Source organism: Plectropomus leopardus, chromosome 20, assembly GCF_008729295.1.
Source record: "Plectropomus leopardus isolate mb chromosome 20, YSFRI_Pleo_2.0, whole genome shotgun sequence".
Lineage (NCBI taxonomy): Eukaryota > Metazoa > Chordata > Actinopteri > Perciformes > Serranidae > Plectropomus > Plectropomus leopardus.
In genome coordinates, this window is record NC_056482.1 from 15,334,698 (window position 1) to 15,359,249 (window position 24,552).

General features: G+C 38.8%; 2 protein-coding genes across 3 annotated transcripts; both read left to right on the plus strand.

Annotated features, from left to right (window-relative positions):
* Positions 1-713: 713 nt before the first annotated feature.
* smtna (smoothelin a) lies at positions 714-4,842 on the plus strand. Of its 2 annotated transcripts, none has more exons than XM_042508703.1 (8): positions 714-821; positions 1,361-1,465; positions 2,280-2,355; positions 2,466-2,594; positions 2,681-2,714; positions 3,870-3,984; positions 4,100-4,251; positions 4,407-4,842. In XM_042508703.1, the coding sequence occupies exons 2-8, from the start codon at positions 1,379-1,381 to the stop codon at positions 4,552-4,554; spliced, it is 741 nt and encodes a 246-aa protein (XP_042364637.1). In that variant the 5' UTR covers positions 714-821; positions 1,361-1,378; the 3' UTR covers positions 4,555-4,842. The 2 variants fall into 2 exon arrangements, with proteins under 2 accessions (XP_042364637.1, XP_042364636.1); XM_042508702.1 differs by having other exon boundaries at positions 1,364-1,465.
* Positions 4,843-8,523: 3,681 nt separating this feature from the next.
* On the plus strand, positions 8,524-20,327 carry LOC121959846 (inositol polyphosphate 5-phosphatase K). Its single transcript, XM_042509363.1, has 13 exons — positions 8,524-8,959; positions 11,193-11,816; positions 13,812-13,919; positions 14,095-14,203; positions 14,295-14,411; positions 14,813-14,988; positions 15,701-15,812; positions 16,024-16,133; positions 16,220-16,430; positions 16,737-16,874; positions 16,961-17,026; positions 17,105-17,209; positions 19,616-20,327. Exons 2-13 carry the CDS (start codon positions 11,197-11,199, stop codon positions 20,084-20,086), a joined length of 2,343 nt encoding a protein of 780 aa, XP_042365297.1. The 5' UTR covers positions 8,524-8,959; positions 11,193-11,196; the 3' UTR covers positions 20,087-20,327.
* The last annotated feature ends 4,225 nt before the right edge of the window (positions 20,328-24,552 follow it).

Sequence of the window (24,552 nt, forward strand, 5' to 3'; positions counted from 1 at the left end):
GCATGGAACTACATTTATACTACTTACCTTTATAATGACCTGCAATGCTTGAAATGAACGGTATTGATCCTCAGTGTGTATTTATACATTACGAGGATATTTGATGCAGTTGTGAGTGTTCACCACTGGGTGGAGCAGTTTGTCTGATTTCTGAGAGCGTTCCCTGAATCTGTCTAAACCTTTAAACACTAAATCACTGCTTAAGTTGACTGTGTTTTGCTTATAGTGTTTTTTCCAGGTGTGTATGTATGTGTGTGGTGTGCGTGTGTGTGTGTGTGTGTGTGTGTTGTGTGTGTGTGTGCACACGCTCTGTCCTCTCTTGTGCAGATTCCTCTCCTTTCTGTTAACAGAGTGCCTGTGTCCTGAATAAGGCAGTGCTCCTCACCCCCCCCCCCCCCTCCCCCATTAACCCTTTGTTTTCCAGCCAAAACATTACCCCTGCAGCACCCTCCAAACAAAGTATAACACGGTGAAAATTGTGAATAAAAAAAATAGTGTTAGATAAAGTTTTACAACATCATCCAGGATGGCTAGAGGAGGCGATACTATGCTGAGGGTGAGAGAGACCTCTCCTTGTCCTCCTCCTCCTCCTCCTCCTCCTTCTCCTCCTCCTCCTTTCCCATCTTGGGTGGCTCATGTAAGCAACTTCCACTTGCTCTCCAAACATGCATGCTTATGTAGCGCTGCGATGTGAGGTGTGATTTGAGGTCTGAGCCATCACAGCTCTCCAGACAAATCTGTAGCAGCACCAATAAGAGGGGAAAGCTGAAAACTTCTAAGAAAACTTTCAACAGACACTCAAGTTTGCATCCTGAAAACAGGTGAGTGACACTGCACCTCAACAGCTACCAATCAGTACTATCATTTTTATGACTTTATTCTTCCCATCGTATGTCTTCAGGCTGCACTGTGACTTTTCTCCCTGTGTCTGAGCGCATACTTGCATGCTGTTATCATATTCTGTCAGTAATGCTCTTGTTCCACTACATTACTATATTTGTACGTGTTTTTGCCCTTTCTGTGCTGCACTCAGCCTGCTGCTGAGATGCTCTGAGGAGCACTTCATTAAGACAAACATTTCTTTACCCGGCTGCTCAGTTTGTTAAGACTCACATTTGAATTACTGCAGTATGATGCTCTGTTTGTGAATTTAGCACATTGTTTACTGTAACTAACTGCATGTGGTCTGCATGAATGATTCAAACATTGTCAAATCTGTGTGAATGATACAGTCAGCTCATTCAGGTCAAGTGTTTGTCATCTCTTCAGTTCTCTCACAAATGGCTTTTTGGCCTGTTCACTTTCAGTTCATCAATACTCTCAAGATGCTTGCGTGTCTTAAATATGTGTCACAATCCAGCAGGTTTGCTCCTCAGACATGGAGTCAAAAACTGATGGTGGATCTGCGTCTATGACCAGCGAAGAACTGGCTGCTATTGAGGATGAAGAGGTTCTCAACAAGATGGTGAGCCAATGATTTGTGATATTAGTTCACTTAGTTCACATTTCTTACCATGATGTATATATATCATGCAAACGGAGTTGTCGTTGCCTTTCACTCTTTAACCCTTTGAAACCTGGATCAGCACCAGTTTTTCTTTGGCAAGTATTTTACCTTTGAAACCTGAACAAATGGGTTTAATTCTCTTCTAATTCCAAGAAACTGGTAAAAAAGTGACAATGAAACCTTAAAAATAGGAGAGAGCGAGAAAAAGAGGTGGGGGAAAAGAATATATAAAGAGGGTAAAATGTCCAGAAACTATATTTAGGGTTATTAGAAATGTATTATAGAATATCTAGTATTTTCAGTACTTTTTTTCAGGTCATTTCTTTGTTTATTTTTTTTTTTCTTTACTTTCCTTTTTTTGGTCATTTCTTTTCCCTCATTACCTTCTTCCCATGTTTTTGGGAAAAATCGGGTAGATTTGCTCATGTTTCAAAGGGTTAATAAATAATTATGAATAAATAATAGTAAATGTGTTTTATACTGTCAAAATAAAAGTCCTTTGCTACTTTTATATTTTTATTAGGTGGGAAAAATGCAAATATTCTAAATATTTAGAGGAAAGTGTCCCCTGTGTCCACCCTGCAATCTGCACTTAGGGGCCTATAAATAAACTTCCCCTACCTTGTGCCAAAAAAAGGTTTTTTTTTTAATTCAAAATATTTCTCTTTTATATTTGCAGATTTTCTGTCTGACTCTGACACTTAGACCTTATTACTTCTTATTTTTGAAAAACTAGTTGACCCAACTTTTAACCAGTGGTTTGTCCTCTTAGCTGGACAATACTACAGATTTTGAAGAGAGACGAATGCTACGTGCTGCATTAAGAGACCTGCTCAAGAAAAAGAGAGGTAAAATCTGATACTTGCTCGCATGCAAGAATTAAACTGAAGTTGCTATATTAATATGCTTATTACTCCTTTCTTGCTTTGTAAATTCCTCACCGTCTCTCTGTTATCAGATAAACGGGAGCAGGATCGAGGGTCGAGGCAGCAGGACCTGAAACAGCAGGGCCTGAGCAAAGGGGGGACAACAGGTGGAGGTGTTAGCATAGGCAGAGCGTCCATGAACCAGCAGACGCCATCAAACAGTAAGTTCATAAAGATGCTCTTGGACATCTTGTGATGTTTTAGATACATTTTCTTGATTTTATTTTGATTCTCTGTATTTTGTTAGAACCGTCTGGTCAGCTCTCTCCATCAGCAGGCAGGTGAGTCAAGTGTCAGCTGTCAATTTTGCACATTTGGGTTAATTTACTACATAAAGCAGATTTTTAAACAACTGAACAGTTAAAGTATTCATTTAATCTCAGACATACCCACATAATTTACTTCTTTTTGCAAGTGAATGACGTCTTTATTGCATTTATGTTGGCCTTGCATGAAAAAAAGGTTTTTTGAAACTTTAATGTTCAGTATGCAGGATTTATGGGGATTTAGTGGCATTTGGAATCGACAACTGCAGAGTCCAACCTGCTGAAACTTCTCCCAGTTAAAAGTCCTACAGTATTTTTTTTTTCAGGAGCCAAAAATTAGCCACAGAGAAAAAACGCTGTTCAACATGTTGGAGATGAGCTACTCACTCAGCACCTTCTAATGTGTGCTCACCTTATTTCTTTTTTTTTTAACCTTTATTTTAGGATTTCAGCCATGAAATTCTATACAAATAGAAAAAAAAAGTCTTCAGGCTCCAACAATAACAGTAAAATAAAATGTATAGACACATTAACGCTATAGAAAGTTTATGCTCACCTTTTCACAAGGAGACAAATTATCCACAGAGGTCTCCCCCTCTACAAAACAAACTGATGCTGTGATTTAAAATGCTTAAAAACACTGAAAAAAGCAGTTTTACATTTTTAAAAAATCTGTGTTTTTCCAATGCTCGGGTCATGGACGGCTGTTAACTATGGTGAAATCCAAATGGCCCTATAGAGTCTAGGTTAGTGCGTTCTGGGCTGTTGTAGAAACATGGTAATCTCTGTTGATGGGGATCTACTCACAATGTAAATATAAAATGCCTAACTCTGAGATAAAAAATAAATACATTTTAAAAAAAAAATTATTTATACACGGAACATAACACATTAATGTGATGATATTCCATTTCTGCCAATAAATCCCCCTAAATCCTACACACCAGACCTTTAAGTAGTCATATCTGAAAGATGTAACTGTGCGGTAAAATCCTAATGACATTTCCATTGGGAAGCCAACGGCTGCTAGGAAAAGTCCTCTTGTTTGTTTAGAAATTCACCTAAAAAGGAGCTGAATATTCTTCTCAGTCAAAGCATCTGCCAAGCTAAAAGATGAGATAAACTTCTTTTTGTTCATGCTGTAAGTGTCTCCTTGTCTCCTCTCCTCAGCATGGCCAGTCCGGCTGAAGCCTCGGCCCAGAAATGTCCTGCAGCAGCACCCAATGTAAAAAATGTCAAACAGATGCTTCTGGACTGGTGCAGGGCCAAAACAGAGCCATATGAGGTAAACATGCCCTGACTTTCTTTGTCTGTAAATTATTGCCCAGTGGAGCTATACATAGCTCGGCCCCTTGTGTCTCACTCTCTGCCACTATTTTATCTAAACTGGTGCGAAACAGGGGGTGGACATCCAAAACTTCTCCTCAAGTTGGAAAGACGGTATTGCCTTCTGTGCCTTGGTGCACCGTTTCTTCCCTGATGCGTTTGAGTACTCCATCCTCAATCCCAACGAGCCGAGAGACAACTTCCAGCTGGCTTTCAGCACCGCAGAGTGAGCTGTCATTCCTTATATGAAGACGCAGATGCATCTTGTCTGGAACGAACTCCAGCAGTGCATTGCAGATAAAACAAAGTGACTTTACATTTCTCTGTCATAGTTTGTCTCAAGTCGTTTGTCAGTGACACACTCTCTCTCTCTCTGTGCAGGAGGCTGGCAGGCTGCCCCCCTCTGCTGGACGCTGATGACTTAGTCCGGATGAAAGAGCCCGACTGGAAGTGTGTGTACACATACATCCAGGAGTTCTACCGCAGCCTGGTGGAGAAAGGCCTGGTCAAAACCAAAAAGCGACTTTAAAGTCTGACAGCTTTTGTGATTTCATTATTTACAATTAATACACACATAAGCATGATAGGAGTTCAAAACGATAATATTAAGTCTTTGAAACCTGGATGGACATTAGTTTTCCTGCGCTGCATTTAGACGCTTTTCACAAGTATTTAAACGTTTGCAACGTGAGCGAAATGGTCTGATCTCTGTCAAAAACATGGGGGGGAAAAGGCAATCAGTAACTTGGCATGAAATATCCCACAGCTTGCAAAAAATTAATAAAAAGGTGACCCAATAAAAGGGACCTGAAAATTAGGCACAAAAAAAATCATTAGAAAATTATCGAATAACTAGGGAAAAATGTCAAGAAAACTATAATTATTGGAATTAGGTATTTAAAATTAGGTTACAGGAAAAAATATTTATTTCGTTATTTATATTTATTATTCCGTAGCACTTTTTCATGTCATGTCATGTTTTTGTTCTTTTACATTCTTTTTTTTTTTTTTTTTTTTGCTTATGTCAGATCATTTGTAACTTTTTACTAATTTTTTGCTAATTTTTGAGACATTTCTTCTTAAGTTGCTCATGGTCTTCTTTCCGTGTTTTGAAAGACGTCAGGCCTGTTTGCTCAGGTTTTAAAGGGTTTTCACCTTTTTTAACTAACTATTTACATTTTGTCCATTATTTTAGAGTTAATATGAAAAGGACAGTTTACCAAATCTAAAACACATATTTTTCCTCTTACCTTGTGCTATTTATCAAGACTGTTTTGTTGTGAGTTGCAGAAGGTTGGTGTTACCAGCCATAGAGATGTCTGCTTTTTTTTTAAAATTTAATTGAACTAGATGGCACTTGGCTTGTGGTGCTCAAAATGACAAAAAAACACATTTGAAAAACTCAACAGCGACGTCTCTTTCCAGAAATCACTACTCAGTTACTCAAGATAATCCACAGACCTTGTTGTCTCTTGTAGGAACTATTTTCTTTCGATTGAACCGTCAACCGTATCATCATGCAGAAGGAAGTGTGCATCTACTGCTAGCTCACCTAGAAACATTTTGATCTCATGCTTTCTGTAGCACAAGCCTCTCGTCAGTGAGCAGATGCGTGCTTACTTCTGCGTGTCGGTACAGTTGGAGGGTTAAATTCATGGATGAGAAGTTTGTGTTACTGACAGTATGAAATGTAAACATTAAACATTAACAGCTGAAATTTATTCTCATTTTATTGCTGCTCATGTCTGTGTATAGTTTATGCTTGTCTTTGTTGTTACTACAATTGATATGATTTTTATCATGATTATTGTTCTCAAACCTGTTTTTTAATTTTAGGCTGCCAAATTTACACAATTTAAACTTGCCTCCATGTAGTTCCTAAATGAAGCTGCTCACAGCAACGTCTGTGGATTATCTTGAGTAACCAGGTAATGAATTCTGTAATGAAACATTGCTGTTGAGCTTTTCAGACTTTTTTTGTTCTTTGGTGCGTTGAGCGCCGTAAGCTGAGTGCCATCTAGTTAAATTACTGAAGAGAAGGCAGACATGGCCGATATCTCCAGCACTCTGCAACTCACACCAACTCAATCTAGATTAATAGATTGCACTACAAGTAAAAGGAAAATATGTATTTTTGATTTATGGGTGAACTGTCTCTTTAAGCATTTGACATGTCTGGCTGATGCATCATGTAAATGTAAATGCAATAATGCCTAATGGTTAGTATTTGTATTGGTTTGTGTGTTAGCAGGGACTTGCTGGTGTCCCTGTGCTCTCAGTGGACAGCTGGCGCTTAGGATCAGTGCATTCCACTGAGATTACACATCTGCATTAATCCCAGTCAGAGCCATACAGAATCTGGGAACAAATTTTTATCATGATGCTGTTGAAGGCCTGAGGGTGTGAGTATGCCAACACATTTAATAAACATCCATTATACGTGCTGTTTTTCTCCAACTGTACCTGGTTGCTGAACTAAATGTGTGTTTTATTTGCACGATACAATATTCAGCAGCTCTGCATGTTTTATTTAAAATATTCAGCCAGGATTTTGTTCTAAATGTTTTTCATTTGTGTATTTATAAATCTGTGTTACAAACTTAGGGCTCTGACACAGCATATTGACACAATGCACATTTCATCTGCTGAATAATTTATATACTTTTTAGGCACTACCAGAACTAGAGCCAGTACACTGTAAAACCTGGCAAGATCATTTTACTTTTAAACAAAATCTAGGAAACTGATTGCCTGGATAAATGTAAGTAAATACAACTATTAGTCTTACTTCATGCTTGAATTATTAGGTTTACTTAACAAAAAATGCTACATTTAATTAATTGTGCAAAGTTGTTGCAACTTAAAAATGACAAGTTTAATTAAATCAATAATTCTAAGTTTTAACAACTTCAGTAAACCAAATTTACTTTGCTATATAAATAATATCTGTATTCTGCAATCTAGGCAATCATATCAGACATTCATTATGTCAGACTAACGTGGTTTACTGAAGTTGCTAACACTTACAAAGAACAAGGACATTTCACTTGTCATTTTTAAGTTGCAACAGCTTCGCAAAATTAATTAAATGTAACAAAATTTTAAGTAAACTTCACAATTAGATAAGTAGTAAATAAAAATTGAAATTTATAGTTATATTTACTTTCCTTTTTCACAGTCGGTTTCCAAGATTATTTTAAGTGAGATCTACCTGTCAGATTTTACAGTGTATTGACAGACTGCACAGTTCATCTGCTTAGTAATTTATGTACTTTATGGGCACTTCCAGAACTATTATTAATAAAAAATAAATAAATAAAAACAAATCCTACTACTACTACTACTACTACTAATAATAATAATAATAATGATAATTGTAATAATGCTAAAGTGGTGATGATGATGATGATGATGATGATGATGAAGATGATGATAATCTTCATCATCCATACTGTAAAATCTGACAAGTTGATCTCACTTAAAATAATCTTGGAATCCGGATGCCTTGAAAACAGAAAGTAAATATAACTATTTATCTTAATTTTTGTTTACTTAATGTCTAATTGTTAAGTTTACTTAAAATTTTATTGTTTTTACTTAATTTAATTTAAATTGTTGCAACTTAAAAATGACAAGTGGAATTACATTGTTCTCTGTTAACTTCAGTAAACCAAGTTAGTCTGATTTAATCTGATCATGACAAAGAGGATTTTGACAGTAATGAAGTTAGGAGATCTGAAAGTTCTGTTTTGTCAAAATGTTTATGAATATACGAATATGATTGACTAGTTTGCAGAATACATGCATATAGCACAGCAATCTTGGTTTGCTGATGTAACTAAAACTTAGAAAGATTGATTTCATTAAACTTGTGATTTTTAAGTTGCAACAACTTCACAAAATTAAGTGCATATCATTCAATTTTAAGGAGACTTAACAATTGGATATAGAGTAAACGCAAATTAAGACTCACAGTTATTTGTACTTACATTTTTCAAGGTAATCGGTTTCCCAGATTTAAAAAAAGAAAAAAAATTAACTTGTTCGATTTTACAGTGCAAGGTTGTTGTTTTTTAACCTGGAAAACCGGCTCAATATTAGGGGGAATTTCAATTTAATAATGTAATTTCTGCATGGAATCAACACATATTTTGATATAGTCTGTACAAAAATGAAGGCTAACTCTATAAGCAACAAGCACAAATGTTGGTATAATTGATTGCATATCACAGATAACCTAGGTAGCCCTGCCAGACTGAAATTTCAATATTGGCATGCAGATCAATTCCCCCCATCAGTGACGCACTAATGCCAGATTAATGCGTCATTGATAGGACAGATGCTCAATTATTTCTGGCCGGATGCACTTTGGCAGCTGATTTTTGTTTTGCCTTTGCTGCTCAGCCCGCCCCCTCAGGTGCCCACAGAGAGAGAGAGAGAGAGAGAGGGAGAGAGAGAGATGCACTTAGAGCGCGCGTGATGGGTCGCTGTACTGCCGGTGTGCAGGAGGTGCAGGAGGTGCAGGAGGCGGGATGCTGACCGGAAAGTGCACAGCTGCACCGGCCAACTGCGCCGCGCAATAGACACTAATAAGTAGAATGAGGTTTAATAATCGGCTTTTGTATCGCAGTACAAACATCAACATGCAAGAGTCCGGACGCATCAGCCGTGACCGCCTCCTGTCCTGACAGCCCCGCGGCGCGGTCTGCACCGTGACGGAGACGTCCGCTGTTCGCGGTACCGACGGGGTCGCATCCGTCCTGCAGGCTGGCTTTGTCGGTCCGTCTCTGGACCGTGAGTCGATCTTTATGTGACAGCCCTGCCGTGGTGCTGATTGATTGGCGCGAGGCAAAAGGAGACTGATGCTTTTTGTGTGAATTTGTGAGATCACCTTTGCGGTTCACCTTGGAAATAAAAAAAAAAACGCACGAAAGGTAAGACAGACGCTTACACGAGCATTGTGTTATTTTGCATATATAATTGTGCTTTATGGTGCTTTTTTTTGAGTCCAGGCTCGTGCATTTGTAGATAACATAGCTGTCAATCAGGCTTGCAGCCTCATGCACTATGAAATATCAAAAAAAGGGCCCCACTTGTGCTCCGAAAGTTGCCCTTTTTACTTTTGAAGTGAATTCATCACAGTCTAATCATTAATTGCCAAAGCTCTTATTTTGCAGGTTACTACTGTGGTCACATGAGATTCTCTGTTACATCCTAATTTGCATGTGATGAATGATTAAAAACAGGTGTATGATTTCTGTGTGGGAGGGCACGTAAACAAAATGGTGGGTCCTCCTATCGTGTCAGGCATCCTCTTCCTCGTGACCTACAGTGTCTGTTGACATTGTCTGATGTGCTCTGTTATGTGCAGCTCTGTGTGTGAGAGCTGTGACACACATCAAATGGTTGTTGAACGTTGCTCTACACTGTGATGCTATCCCATAATGATCAACATCACTTCTGTCTTTTGCTTTGTAAAAGGGTCAGGAGGCTAATTAGCGTTGCTAGGCAACAAGGATATAATCCAGGTCGGAGGTACAAAGTTAGTTCCTCATCCCCAATGGTTGAAAATAACTACATTTACTGCACTACATTTATCTGACAGCAGTAGCTACTATACCTTGCAGATTCAAATTAATAATAAAAAATATAAAAGATGAATCAATTATGATGTATTATTGGGTACTTGATTAGCCCCATCTAAACAGGCTGCAACATAAAAATAATGCTTGGACATTTACCTATAGTCAGGAGCATCACAGAGGACCGCAGTAATGAGTCCTAAAACCCAGAAATGAGTTAATGTTTTAGAACCTCCGGTTCCCTCTAAGTCTATGAGCTTTTTGGATGGGTTTTTGTTAGAAGCATTAAATAAGGTCTGTGGTTAACATAAGCTTAAGAGACTTTTACGTTTTGTTCTACGACATAAAATCAGTCAGTAGATACCCCAATGTACGAACAAACAAACTGAAATGTTAATGTGTTCTTAAAAAAGCCGGTTGCTAACAAGTGGGTAAATGAGACTACAGAACATCATCACACCACGCCTTCGCTGAACACGGCTTTAAAGCCTTTTTGTGGTGGCAACCTTAAATCATGATACTGTTGTGTGGTTCAGCTAAAGCCAAACATTAGCTTTTTCTCTCTGGCGATTGCATTCAAGTTTCAGAAATCCTAAAAGTGGTGTTTGCTAAAATGTATAGGTATCGTAAATGTTTGTTTGTACAGAGCTTATTTCCCGCCATATTCCAAAATATAGGTTTTTTGACGAGGGAACCAGGTCACTCTATAGTCAGGGGCATCTTAGTGGGTGGCAGGGGGGCGCTTTAAAAGCCTAGAATTAAAAGTTTGGTTTTGTTTGCAATATTTTCTTTCTAAATAATAAGTGTCATAATTAAAATGGCCGAATAAATTGATTGAATGACTGAACTTTGCCTAAAAAAATTGTAAAAGCTCTCTGAGGCCCCTCTCACCCCTAAAAGGAGCAAAATGGTTTAGTCCCCCCCCAAATTAGGATTCATCTCTAAACATGCTAGAGCTGAGTGAGTGACTGCTTGTGCTGCTGCAGCACCAGTTTACAGTGTCAAGTCCTTCCCCAAAAAAAGGAAAATCAGGGTTCCAAAAAATAAATGAAATAAAGGGAAGGGGAAAAGAAGCAAACTGACATAAAAAAAATCAAAAAGGTACGGTATGTGAGAGAGACATTACAGTAGGCCAAGCAATAGGTACTTCACCCCTGTCCATATAATCTGAAGATACATATACCATTCTGAGAGGGGCCATTCTGCATAATTAGTACTTTATGTAGTTGCTCTGATGCTCATATTCATGCACTTTGACTTAAAATTTTGAATGCAGTACTTAAACGTAGCAGCGATTTGAGCACCTCCTCCGTCACTGCCTCAGCTCATTTGCCTACTCACAATAACGTCATTGGTGATGTCAGGGGAGCTTAATGTAGACAGGTAAAGGGATGCAATCTCTCAGCTTCCCCTTAATGCAGACAATCATTTGCTCTTGTGCCTGTTTACCAGCAACTCCCTGACTGATGATGAGGCTAAGTGGAGACAGGTTCAAGACATCCTGAAGGACACAGAATGCAAATGTAATTTTCATGTTGTCTGTAAGCCAAATTATCTTGTTTTTATTTCTGTCTTACTGTTGCAGGTTAATGGATCGCATGCAACAGAAACGAATCAGCACGGACCCTTGTGGGCCAAAAGCGCAACCTGGACCCTGTGCTTTGATCGGGGTGGGTCCACGTTTACCTCCACAGCTCATGGTCCAGGAGCCAGCTCTCATCAGTCCATCAGAGGCACTCAAGAAACAGTCTGGACTGAGCCCCGTGCAGGCTGCACCTGTCAAAGTGACAGAACAAATGCAGTCAGGGCAGCCAAAGGCCGGGTCCACTCCGGCAACTCTGGTGAGCATAAGCCGACCAAGACCGACAGCTCTGGGGACTAAACCTGCTCCAAAGCCAACCAGAATCTCAGTGGACCCCTCCAAGGAAATAGACTTGATCCCAGTTTGTATCCCAGGACCTCAGAGTGCCAACGCCCTGTCGCATTCTCCGACAGAGTCCACCCTCCCCCGTCACAGTCCTCAGAGTCCCCGCAGCCCTCAGTCTTACACCAGCCAGCCTTACCTGAGCCCGAACCCTGGCCTGCCCCCTCCAAACCCGAGCCTCAGCCCCAAACCCAGTCCTCAGCTGCAGAGGACCCCCTCACCTGGGAGCTCCACACAGAGCCAAGTGCAGACGGAGAAACCGGCAGGAGACAACAACGACTTCAGGTGAGACACATACTGACACCTTTATTAAAACATTACTCAGCCTGTGTGGTTTAAAAGGCTTCTGTGAATGTTTTTTCCTGTTATGTCTAAATACAGCTGCAGGAGCTGTCCTGCAGTCACTAAGAAAGCTGATGTGTGCCAGACTCATGTCACATGAATCAGAGCAGCAAATTTCACTAAGAGCTTTGTGAACCTGACAGAGTGACACAGCCACATTTTGTTGGCAGACTTCCCGGAGGCATACTTTTGTTGTGATCCTCGCTCATAAACATCGGCTGCCTGTAAAATGCTCAGTTTAAATTTGTGGATCTTTGTTTACATGAAGGAGAAAATATGTCCGGAGGTCTTAAGATGGTAGCGACCTGCTATCAGACTTAACCCTTTGAAACCCAGTAAATTGGCCTGATGTCTTTTAAAAATATGGGAAGAAATCAATGAGCACCTCATAAATGACCCAAGATTTTGCAAGAAATTAGTAAAAAATTACAAAGAATGACCTGAAAATTGGCAGAAAAAGTAAAGTAAAGTAAAAAAAAAAAAAAAACAACAGCTTGCATCACATTGACCAAGACCACTGATCAAGCTATTTTCTTGATCCTCTAAAATTGACTAAAAGGTCCAGCCTGCAGGGTTTAGTGTCAGAACTTAAATTGTGTGCCAAGAATGTAAAAGAACTACGGTGGCCAACAGAAAAATGTGAATGGCCCTATCCAGGGCCAGTGTTTGGTTTGTCCATTCTGGGCTACTGTAGAAACAACAAAATGATCTCTGTGGATGAGGACCCTTTCTTTGTATAGATATAAATGGCTAAAAAAATGGCTCATTTTAAGGTAACGGATATACAGGGAGTCTTAGGTTCAGATAATTATACACTAATGAAAATAAAGTTATGAATATTAAAAACTGTTTTATTATAACGTATTGTTAAAAAAAATGATTTTTTTTTCAAAAATCACAAATCTAGACAGCAACCAGCACCATTTCATGATTGATATAGTGATATAACTGGTTTGTCAAGTAGCGAATTGGAAGAAAATTAATTGGCAAATATTTCTAAGTGATTAATCACTTGAGTCATACTCTGAGGTGTTATTTGGAAATCCTGTTTGTGACCCCCCACTTTCAAAAGCATGTTATTTTTTTTTAAATCACAAAAATTGTGCTTAATCATTACTGTTTCGCCAGCTGTCAGATTCTGTCTGAGTGCGAATTTAGGTGCTGATTTTGTTCTGATATACTCCAAAAAAAAAACAACAACAACCAAATCCAAAGGAGAGTATCGAACATATTTAGTACTATTATGGCAAAATATAACATTATGACTAACCTAATTATTTCCCAGAGTTTGTTTTGGTTACCATTGTCTTGAAATGTCTGTAGAAATGTTGGGAGGACCTCCACATCCCCTACTTCTCAAACCAAAGTTATGTCTGTCATTATACTTAAAGCAAAAAATGTTAAATATTGGCTGGTTTCAGTTCCTCAAATGTGAGAATCTGTTGCTTTTCTTTGTCTATTTCTATATTAAAATAATACATCTCTTTGGATTTTGAAAAAAATAAGAGACTGGAGGACCTAATCTTGGATTTAGGGGAGATGTAATTGATATTTTTCACTATTTCTTGATGATTTATTGACCAAATAAGTTATTATATAAATGTTAGTTGCAGCCTTAATGAGGTACTTCTGTTGTTTCTTTAATAAAACAGTGTTGCTGTCAGTTTAATTTTTAAGGGACAGTTTGCTCCATCTCTTTCTCTCCTCTAGTACTCACACACACTCACACACACACACACACACACACACACCTTAGTCATCATTGAGGAACAAAGTGGTGCTTAATTGTGCGTATCTTCTTTTCTATATACAGCAGCGGGGATGAAAGCTATTTCTCTGAGGATTACTGCACAGATTATGTCCTCTCTCACCCTACACAGTACAGCACAGAGTACTTCAATCTAATGCAGTATTTCCACTGTTTCTATCCTCTCAAAGGGTGTACATTGTCACGTGGAATGTGGGATCAGCTGTCCCGCCAGATGACATCACTTCTCTGTTCGGACCAAATGTTTCAGATGGGAGCGTTGACATGTTTATCATCGGGTAAGCAAGTATTTCCACCAGGCTCAGCAGTGCCAGAGAGACAGCCGCGAGTGCCCACTCAGTCATCTGTTTGTTTTTGATCCGTCCCCTCCTGTTGCCCGTCACTGTCCTTTTTTATTCACGTTTCATTTTTCACTTGTTAATGACTTTTCTCTACTTTTCTGGCACGGCACAGACTCCAGGAAGTCAACTCCATGATAAACAAGCGGCTGAAGGATGTTCTTTTCTCAGACCAGTGGAGTGAGCTCTGCATGGACACGCTCAGTCCTTTTGGATATGTTTTGGTCAGTATGGAGTTAAATCTGCTCATACTGTTGATTTTTTTTTACAATGTGGCCATTAATACATTATTTTTCATTCGTCCTGTCCGTTTAGGTGGCATCCCAGCGTATGCAGGGAGTGCTGCTGCTGGTTTTCTCTAAATTCTGCCATCTTCCATTCCTCCGAGGTGTGCAGACTCAGAGCACTCGCACAGGACTTGGGGGATACTGGGTACGTGCTACGCATTGAAAAGCACTCCTCTGAATTCTGAGATTTATTATGTCATTTGTGGTGGGTTTGTGTCAGTGGGCTTTAGGGGTGTGGTGTGTTCAAAGGTGGTGTGTGTGCTCCCTCCTGCCGGCAGCAGGCGCGTGCATGCGTGGGTGCATATGTCAGTATGTGACCTTCCTGTGCGTGTTGATGTCAGCATCACCCTGGTGCAGTCTCCTTCTCTTTGAGGTCAGTGCAGCAGGAGGCTGTCTGGCTCTCTGGTTGTGTGACTTGTGCAAAAAAAACATCCTGACTTTGTCCCTGAACACAGAGGTGGTTGATATATACAAACTGCTTTATTTAATGCATAAGGGATCTATTTCTTATCGTGTCCTCTCTTTGTCCTTTTTTCTCGCTCTAAGGGGAATAAAGGGGGTGTCAGCGCCAGGATGACACTGTTCGGTCACCCAGTGTGCTTTCTCAACTGTCACCTGCCAGCTCACATGAGGAACCTGGAGCAGCGGATGGAGGACTTTGAAAGCATCCTGCAGCAGCAGCAGTTTGAAGGAGGGACGGCCACCGGCGTGCTGGACCACGAGTGCGTGACATCTTTTTTTTTTTTTAACATATGAGTTTAATTAATTCACACTCCAAACAAAACATGGTGCCAAACAGTACCAAAAAACAGTTCTTTGGCTTGTAATCATAATAGAATCTGTTTTGATCTGAAATGTTGAGCACATCTCTAAAGCCGCTACACAGGGTCTTTATCAAATAGTGCGATATAGTTAGTCGTAGTAATAGCAGTTTTTAAGTGTATGACCATGGGGGCCTTGAATGATACCAGATAATACCATGCTTCTATATGACACTTTAAAAAAATAAAATAAGATATGAATGATTCTAAATAATGTCTTATAAAATGTTGGCTTAAAACAGGCATGTCCAAAGTCCATACAGACAGATTTTATACGGCCTGTGGCTAAAATATAGTATATGTGGCCTGTTACACAATATAGGTAAATCAATCAACATCACTTTGCTTTTTTTCAGTTTTTTTCCGCTCACGGCAGGATTATCATAGAGTTGTAGACATGCACCAAAAAGGAGCTAAGCATGCAGAATTAATGCTTTTTCAAAAAGAGAACATAATTAAACAAACGAAGAAAAAGTGTGACAGTGACGACAACAAGGATCACAGATTTCAGAAGCGATGAAAAGTTGAATACTTTTTTCGATGGAGGATAAAACAGAAGCACCTTCATAACCGCCAACAGCTTTTATTTAAAATGTCTTTTTCCTGTCCCCAGTGTCTTGTTTTGGTTTGGGGATTTGAATTTCCGCATCGAAGACTACGACATCCATGTGGTGAAATGTGCCATCGACAGCAATAAGCTGCCTCTTCTGTGGGAGCGAGATCAGGTGAGGCAGTTTTAAGACATTCACCCCTTCACCAACACACATTGATTTTTCTGGAAGGCTTTACACCACCTGTTTATCTCTCAATCCCCATCTGCAACCAGCAGAGAGCGCTGTAGCACAACGTTAACTAACATCACCTTCTGTCAGGGTGAATGAGACTCATCAGGCATGTGACCTGCTCTGCCTCTCCCATCATTTGTCTGATTCACAGCTCAACATGGCTAAAAACACGGAGTCCATCCTTGAAGGCTTCATTGAGGGACCACTCAAATTCCCACCCACTTATAAGTTCGATGTGGGCACGCATACGTACGACACCAGGTCTGTCACAAACTCCCTCTTCATATTTCATTTTTCTGAACAGCTGTTAAACAGTTGCTGTCCCTTTTTTGCATCTTCCCTGTCAGTGCAAAGAAGAGGAAACCTGCCTGGACTGATCGCATCCTGTGGCGCCATCGTCGTACCGGCTCCCCAGTTCCTACCCACAATGCAGCACTGCAGCGGGGTCTGACCTCGTGGTTGGGTGGGGCGACTAAAGTGACGCAGCATGTGTACCGAAGTCACATGGGTTTCACCATCAGCGACCACAAGCCTGTTTCTGCAGTGTTTTCACTGCATGTGAGACAATATTTCCTCTAATACATGATTAGCACTTTTAAAGGGGAACTACACTCATTTTCCAAAATTCGTACATATTTTTTCTGTGGTCTGAGACAATGAACAGCTCCCAACACGATGCGTTTCTTTGCCACATAGGATAATATACAGGTCCTTTTCACAGATATGGGGTGTTTTGGTTGAACTTTCCCAGTCCATGAAAATAACAAAGGAATTGGTATTTTAGCCAGAGTTCCCCTTTAATAATGACATCTTCATATTGCTGTCTTATGCTTTAATTATCTGCCTTGTGCTCTTTTTTTCTAGTTCCCATTCAAGGTTGATATGCCCCTTGTGGAGCTGCAGGTAAACAACGAGTGGTGTAAAGTCTCAGATGCTACAGTTAGATTCACTGTTGCATCAACTTATCAGCGCAGCTCATGGGACTGGGTGGCAATATACAAGGTAATTCTCAGCTCAGAAGAAATTCTTACAAGCTGACGCCCAGTGTCAGTTTTTCAAAAAGATGTCTATGTGTTGCTGCTGCACAGGTCGGATTCAGACATCACAAAGATTACCAGGCATACATATGGGCCAAGGGGGAGCATGCAACACAGGTGTGTCACACGCTCACATGCTTATTTTGTACAACAGCTGAATTTTAGTTTATTTCTTTCAATTTTTTTCCTCACTAGGTGACATTTTCAGAGGAGGATTTGCCCAGAGACGAAGGTGAATACATCCTGGGTTACTACAGTAATAACATGAACAGCATCGTTGGATTGTCAACACCAATCCAGGTAACAGAAGTCCGGCGATGTATTCATGAATGGATATTCGATATAATATATGGCCATAAGTATGAGGACTCCCAAGCGTTATAGCCATGTGTGATAACAGGTCAAACAAAAGAAATAGCGTTTTCAACTCAAATATCTTGGGAGCGAAATGGATGTCGACCCAAAAAAATCACAAAATAGCAAATGAAGTTGCCAGCAAAGGGAAAAGTTTTCGCACAAGATTTTTTAACTGGGCTGCAGGGAGAAGAAGTGAAGTCAGTCGCTGATGTTGGACGATAGGCTGACTCACAGTTTGCGTTCTAGTTCATCCCAAAGGTGTTTGATGGAGCTGAGATTGGGGCTCTGTGCAGGCCTGTCAAGTTCTTCCACACCAAACTGGAAAAACCATAGTGCCCAGATGTCATATTTTAACAGTGTAGGAAGTACATTTACTTAAATACTTTCCTCAACAAATTCAGATCCCCATTACAGTTGACGTAACTTTCCTTGGACATATAGATTTATGATTACCATCACCTGACATCCAAATACACAGACTTTTTTGATTGGTTAACCAAAATCCAATCGCAGTGTTTCACATCATCGAAAATGAACTGCTCTGGAGCCACGTCCCCTTTTTAAGCAAGCGTGGCCGACCATGTGGTGAAATGTGAGGCACATTTTAATCTATTAACTGTCATATCAAAGGACATAATTTATGTTTAAACTGTGTATAAAGTAAACATCGGGTGCTGTATTACTTAAATGTCGAAGTATTCTATAGAAGATTAATAGCTTTAATAGCTAATAATAGGTAATTTTTCAAAAATATCCATCCATTGGAGTGGACAGTGGATCTGAGTGTCATTTGGAAATAAATGGGGGATATAAGATATAAAGTGTGACTCAGTGCTAAAAAAAAGAAAATAGGGCAAAAATGTCACAAAAATAAAAATTAGATCAAATAAAAACAAAATAATACGACATATATATAAATTTTACTTATACAGATACTGTATGTCTATTATTCATAGTTGCACAGTATAAACTAAAGAACACACATGGTGTATAGTATGTTCATCTATGGTGTGTAGATTTTTAACACAGTGTTTTCAGGAGATACTCCAGAAACTAAGAATGTTTTTGAGTCCTGATGACAAATGAAATACAAAATAAATCTGCAATGTTTTTTTTTTCAAACATCACTTTATTTGCTGAAATTAGTTAACCATTCATGAAGAATAAATTTACTCATGCTTTGGTCGATAAAAGGTCTGTTAAGACCATTAATGATCATTTTTACAATTACCGGTTAAATATAATTAAATATAAATGTTTTTGCTAATGATTTATGAGTTCATTTAGAGTTAAAATCCACCATGACGATATTTTTTGTGGTGGAACATAATTGAATTCTGAACGGTTTATGTGCAACTTTGAGATACTTCTACTGAGATACGTTTGAGATACTACTACAAATTAATCAATGAAGTCACTTGACAGAAAATAAATGAGCAAGTGCTTTGATTAATTCATTGTTTTCATTCATTTTAATGGCTTCTATGATATGATTTCAGCTCCTTAAATGTTAAAAAAAAATGTCTGGATTTATTGTCATATATGGATGTTTTAGGTTGTTTAATTCATACAGCACATTTCATACACACATGTAGGTTCAATACGCTGTACAAGTTTAAACAACACAATACAAAAAAAGACACAGTTCAGAGTTAAAGCAACACAATTCAAAGTAAAAACAGTAAAATACAAACACGTTGACTGGTGAGCTTTACAGCCACATGGGACAGAGTTGAAACAGCCTCCACTCTTCTAGGAAATTTGTTACACAAGATTTTTTGACCTGCTCCAGGGACACGAGGATTAGTGAAGGTGGCCACAGGTGCTGGGCAACAAACTGTGTCCTGGTTCATTTTAAAGGTGCTGGATGAAGCTTATAAAACAGCTCAGTGCAGGCAAGTTCTGTCACATCAAACTGGGAAAACCGGTGTGCCCAGATGCATTGTGTTGAACCACAGAGGGAATATACTCCTTCTCAAATACAATCCTTAAATACACTTTTGAGATTCTTGTAGTTAAAGGTGGACTTTTGCATTGTTTAATCAGATAGTCAATCATTTTAAAGGCTTAAAAAATATAAAAAATGTCTAAGTATGAAGTGGAATAAAAAATAACTCAATACCTCAAATTTGTACTTAAGTAAAGTACTTGTAAATGTACTTTAGTTACATTCCACAGCTGCATTTTGCTGATAATACTTCTGTGCTTTTACTTGTTTGAATGCAGGACTTTTATTCGTAGTGCTTCCACATTGTTGTTTCTTTGACCTCAGTAAAGAGTATGGAGAGGTGTTCTCACAGACTTTTGGCCTCGCTCATGCCCTTATCTTTTCTTGATTCCTCCACCCAGATCAGGATTCCAGTCCACAGCCCCACCGCGCACCGCTCTGATGGCTCAGACGTCAGCTCAGAAGACGACAGCACTCTGGTTCTGCTCGCTCCAAACTCCCGCAGCCCAAGCCCCAAAACCGGCAAACACCACCATCGCCACCGTCGCAGCCGCAGCCCCGCTGTTCCTGCTCTGTCCTCCAACCCCATCCCCTCCCTGCAGGGCCTCAGCCTCTGTCCTCGCTCCAAAGAAGGTCAGACTCGCAGCCGCTCACCCTGCTCTGCTGCTAAGAAGGAGCGACTGGTCTCCCCTGACACTGTGGCGTCCCCCGTCATCAGCCCACTCAGTCCCCGCAGTCCTGTGTCTCCAGGCGGCGGGGTGACTGCACCGGAGGCCCTGATCGCTGCCATCCTAGGTGAGCACAGACCAGCTCAGGTTAGCCCCACAGGGGTCAAACAGATAGGAAAGACAGGGGAAACTGACACTCCATAGAATATAAACATCAGTAGTTTAAAGGAGGTGCTGTACATGGAGAACGACGGCAACATCCATGTATTCAGCTTCAGATCTGATCCCACAAAGTCACTGTGCTCATAGAAGCAGCACATGTAGTGACTCCTAGGCTGGGTTGCACCAACAAGGATTGATTTAATCTCAGATTAGCTTTAACTAGAGTTTAGTAAAACAAAGTTTAAAATCAGTTAATCCAGATTTACACTTAAGCAGAGTTCTGTTGCACCATTAAAAAATAATCTGGGTTTAGTAAAGCCAAGCTTATTTATATAAACAGAATTTAAACTTTCATCAGTAGAGACAAGAGTCATATTCAGGGTTCCCATGCATCCCTAAAAAGTCTTGAAAGGCATTCATTAATCTAAAAATAAGGCCTTAAATGGTATTAAAATCATTTAAATTAATCTTTCAAAAGTCTTAAAAATGCTCAGACATGGAAAGGAGGATCATCTGAATCGTTTTCTCTGACGTTGCATTGTAAAATCTCAAATAATTGGTAATGTCAATTACATTTTTTTTTTTTTGAAGTTTAATAAAGTCCTCTTCTTAAAATTGTCTTGCTGGGAATCCAGGCAGTGGAATCTCACAAGCAGACTGAAAAGCACAGAATCGAAAAGAAAACCAGATATTAATAATTGCCAGATACCAACCAAATAGATACTTTTATGATAATATAGTAATTTTCTTCCATGTGTTTCACTCAAAACAGGATATTTATTTCAGCATTTAAGGTAGATAATCTAACTTTTTCACTAGACAAAAGAAATTTTGTGTTTTATGTCATAATGCACATTTAGGCAACATAAAATTGTCTCTCTTCTATTTTGGTTATTATAAAATTAGTGATAAACCTCATTCCAAGTAGCATTAAAAAAGCCTTAAAAAGTCTTAAATCAGGGCGTTAACTATTAACTTTATAATGTTGCTGGCTTAACGGTAATCATGATGGCTCGGTAGAGAGACTCACATTTTTCCTCCTTTCAAAAAAAAATGTTGGCCATATAAGATTTAAAAAAACAAAACAAAAACGGACAACGGCATTTCTGTCTGTCACTGCCAATCCTCCGGTTCAGCTCCAAAATAGTTTTGTTGGTGAAACGGTATCTTGAAAAAAATTCATCATCGTAAAAGTCAAGTACGTTGAATCTGTCACTCAAGTTTATTTGAGGGATTTGATTATTTTGCTTAATCCATCTAACAAAAAAAGTTAAACCTCCTAATCTGCAGATTTAAACTCAACCCTGGATCATATTTTAAATTGGAGTTTAAAGTTTAGGTGCAACAGAATTTAAACTTAAAACACGATGTAAACAGGTTTTGAAGTTAATTCTTGGTGGTGCAATCTAATGTAGTTTGCAAACATTCCACATCGTAGCCCTGCAGTTCTCAGTCTCTGAATCATCTCATACACTGTGTGTATCTTGGAGTCAAAGATGTGTCCCGACTCTCGACGACAAGTGCTTTTATAGACTCATAAGCTATATCATACGTAAACAAACATATTGAATGTGAAACCAAAGTCGGAGTGCGACGGATGTTATTACTGACAGCAATATGGATCTGAAACAGTCTGGTATCAAAACAAGGACAGAAGTATTGATGGTATCATAGATCATAACAGAGAGAGTGTGTGTGAGTGAGAGTGTGTGTGTGTGTGTGTGTGTGTGGGGGGGGGGGGCTATGTGTTAAAACATAAATGTGTGAAACATGCATTTTGGACTTTTAACTCTATAGTTCTTGGTCTGTATTCATAAAATGAATGTGGTGTATCCAGCAGCAGAGATAAAGCTTTTCGCCACCTTGGTCAGTCTGAGCTATACATGTGAACGTGTGACTTTAATCTTAGATCAATGTTACATTTCTTAGCAGCTTTGTGAATACAGCCCCTGTTCTATAGAGGTCAGTGAGTGTGTGTGTTTAGGCTAATACATTTGTTTTGCTTCCAGGAAAAAACACGTGTCATGTAACTGTGTGAGTGTGCAAATAAAACAGGAATAAACAGAAAGAAAACTGACAAGATGCTGTTTATTGGACAAACACTATCAAACTGTTAAGATGAAGAGTATATTTGTGTTTAAACGTGGGCTCAAGTTGCGTAAAGACACACGACTGGTCCGTTAGGTTGGACAGCAGCTGATGGAAAACAGCTTGTCCAGCAGGAAATCATTGATATGCTGATGGAGCTTCAAATGGCATGAAAGACTGACATTTTGATCACAAAACTTTAATATCCATACAATTAGGCAAAAAGGGTCTTGAGGTTTCTAAAGAGGCATGTACACAGCTTATGGTTTCCCTGATGTTTGTAATCAAGATAATCACTCTTTGGATTAGTAAGCAGGTCTAAAACCAAATATAGACACCAGGAGGAGAGGCAAAACACACACACACACACACACACACACACACACACACACACACACACACACACACACACACACACACACAGAGGAATCATTCCCTGAATAATATCTGATGGGCAGCTATAAATAAGGCATATGATCCCGACCACACAGCTCGCTGCATAAGGGGTCAAGTCTCAATCATCATTGCAGATCCACTCAAACAACTGGCACTGAGAGTTTATTTTCCCTCTCTACATATTGATGAGACAAACAAAGTGTTTATTTAATATGTTGTTTTATAGTAGAGAAGATGGTATTCCCTGGTGTGATTTTAAAATGAGCTTTTCAAATAAGGAAAAGGTCATTTTAAGTCTGTGGGTCTTAAACTGGGGGGCTCGGACCAGAAAAAAAATCTAAGGGGCCTTTAGATAATAAGAGGGATGACAAAAAAAATCAATAAAATCTTTATTTTTCTATCTTTTCACTTTCTTCTTATGAAACATTAGATATCCTCGCCTATAAAAATCCTCAAAATTGGTTAAATGTTTGTTGTTGTTTTCTTTTTTATTATTATCTCTCCTTTTAAAATCAATAAACGAAATCTGAGAGACCGTCACCCGTTTAAGCCTCTACTAATCCTTAAAATCCTTAACTAAGTGAAACACATTATATTGTTACCTCTTTGGTGTTGTTAAAATTATTAAATAAGCAAAATACAAGATATTCTCACCTCATAAGCCCCTTTAAAATCCTTACAATAAGTAAAATGCTGGATACTTTTAACTCTTATTTTGTTGTGTTTGCACGTCTATAAACTGTACTTCTGATCTATTCTTTATCTTTTTTCATTTTAAGTATTTTATTTCATGTTATCACATTTTTAATGAAAGATAACTACTGCTCAACCCGGCTTAGTTTTTACAAGTCCAAACTTGAAAAAAACAAAAAAATCCACACACATTTATTTATACAGTGTTTCACTTTATTCTGAGCTTTCGGTCTGTTAAACCTTCATCAGAGCATCAGAAGCTCAGAATAAAGTGAAACACTGCATAGATGTATGTGTGCAGAAATCTTTTTTAACAAGTCTGTAACATTTAAAAAAAATTTTTTTTTTTATTCTGTCTTATTTCCTATGGTCCTGGTTTTTGTTGCTGTTTTTGTATGTTTCCTTAATGTTTGCCTTGGCCTATAAAGCACTAAATTGTGGCTGTTTGCCGTGTGTTCAGGCTTATATAAGTCCTCAAACAAGTAAAACAGGCTACTTGATAATAATATTGATAAGTGTAAATTTCACATCCACCTCTTTAGGCCTCGAGAAATACTTAAAATAAGTTGAATGCTTAATACTGCACTCTTCAGGGTTTTTACAATTATAAAAAAAACAATGGATACTTTCTCCTCTTCATTTTGTTGTACTTGGGGCAACTGCAGTGAATCTGCTTTCCTGGTTTGAATTCTTATTTTACATTATCCCATTTTATGATCACTTTGTTTCTGCTTTTTATTGCTTATTGATTTTGAACGTCATTTTAATGCTGGCTGTTGCCAATGTAAATTGTTCATGTGAAATCTGTTATTTGAGCAAAGCTGCCTTGCCTTCAGGCCCAAACAGATCCTCAAACTGGTGAAATACATGTATAATCACCTCTTCAACATCTAAAGAATCTTAAATTATGAAACACTTTATTTTACCACTGTTTAAAGACTCTAAGTGCCCTTAAATTGAGACAAATCCTTGAATTAAATATTTCAGTCAGCAGTGTAGTGGTAGTTTATGAGGTGGGTGTGCTGCTAGGTACATGGGTAGGTGACCAAAGAGGAAGTGAGTATACTTTCCTTTATGTTCCAGTGGCTGTAAACCCTCCACTATACCGTTGATTTCCGCCCTCTAAAGCTATAACCTCTAAAGATGCATCAGAATCAAAAAAAGCTTTATTGTCTGAATATGTGTTCACATACAAGGAATTTTTGTCCAGTTTATTTTGTAAAATGTACATACACAGAAATAGACATACAGCTAAAACCATACCAGCTAAATCCATACTTGAGTAAAAGTATATTTTACTGGAGAATTACTTTGGTTGAAGTTGAAGTCAC

Excerpts from the sequence above, each read along its gene's own strand:
- smtna (XM_042508703.1), top strand. The coding sequence starts at position 1,379 with ATGGAGTCAAAAACTGATGGTGGATCTGCGTCTATGACCAGCGAAGAA. Across the intron at positions 2,356-2,465 it reads CCTGCTCAAGAAAAAGAGAG|ATAAACGGGAGCAGGATCGA; the intron begins GTAAAATCTGAT and ends CTCTGTTATCAG. Across the intron at positions 4,252-4,406 it reads CTGGCTTTCAGCACCGCAGA|GAGGCTGGCAGGCTGCCCCC; the intron begins GTGAGCTGTCAT and ends CTCTCTGTGCAG.
- LOC121959846 (XM_042509363.1), top strand. The coding sequence starts at position 11,197 with ATGGATCGCATGCAACAGAAACGAATCAGCACGGACCCTTGTGGGCCA. Across the intron at positions 16,875-16,960 it reads ACTGGGTGGCAATATACAAG|GTCGGATTCAGACATCACAA; the intron begins GTAATTCTCAGC and ends GCTGCTGCACAG. Across the intron at positions 17,210-19,615 it reads GATTGTCAACACCAATCCAG|ATCAGGATTCCAGTCCACAG; the intron begins GTAACAGAAGTC and ends TCCTCCACCCAG.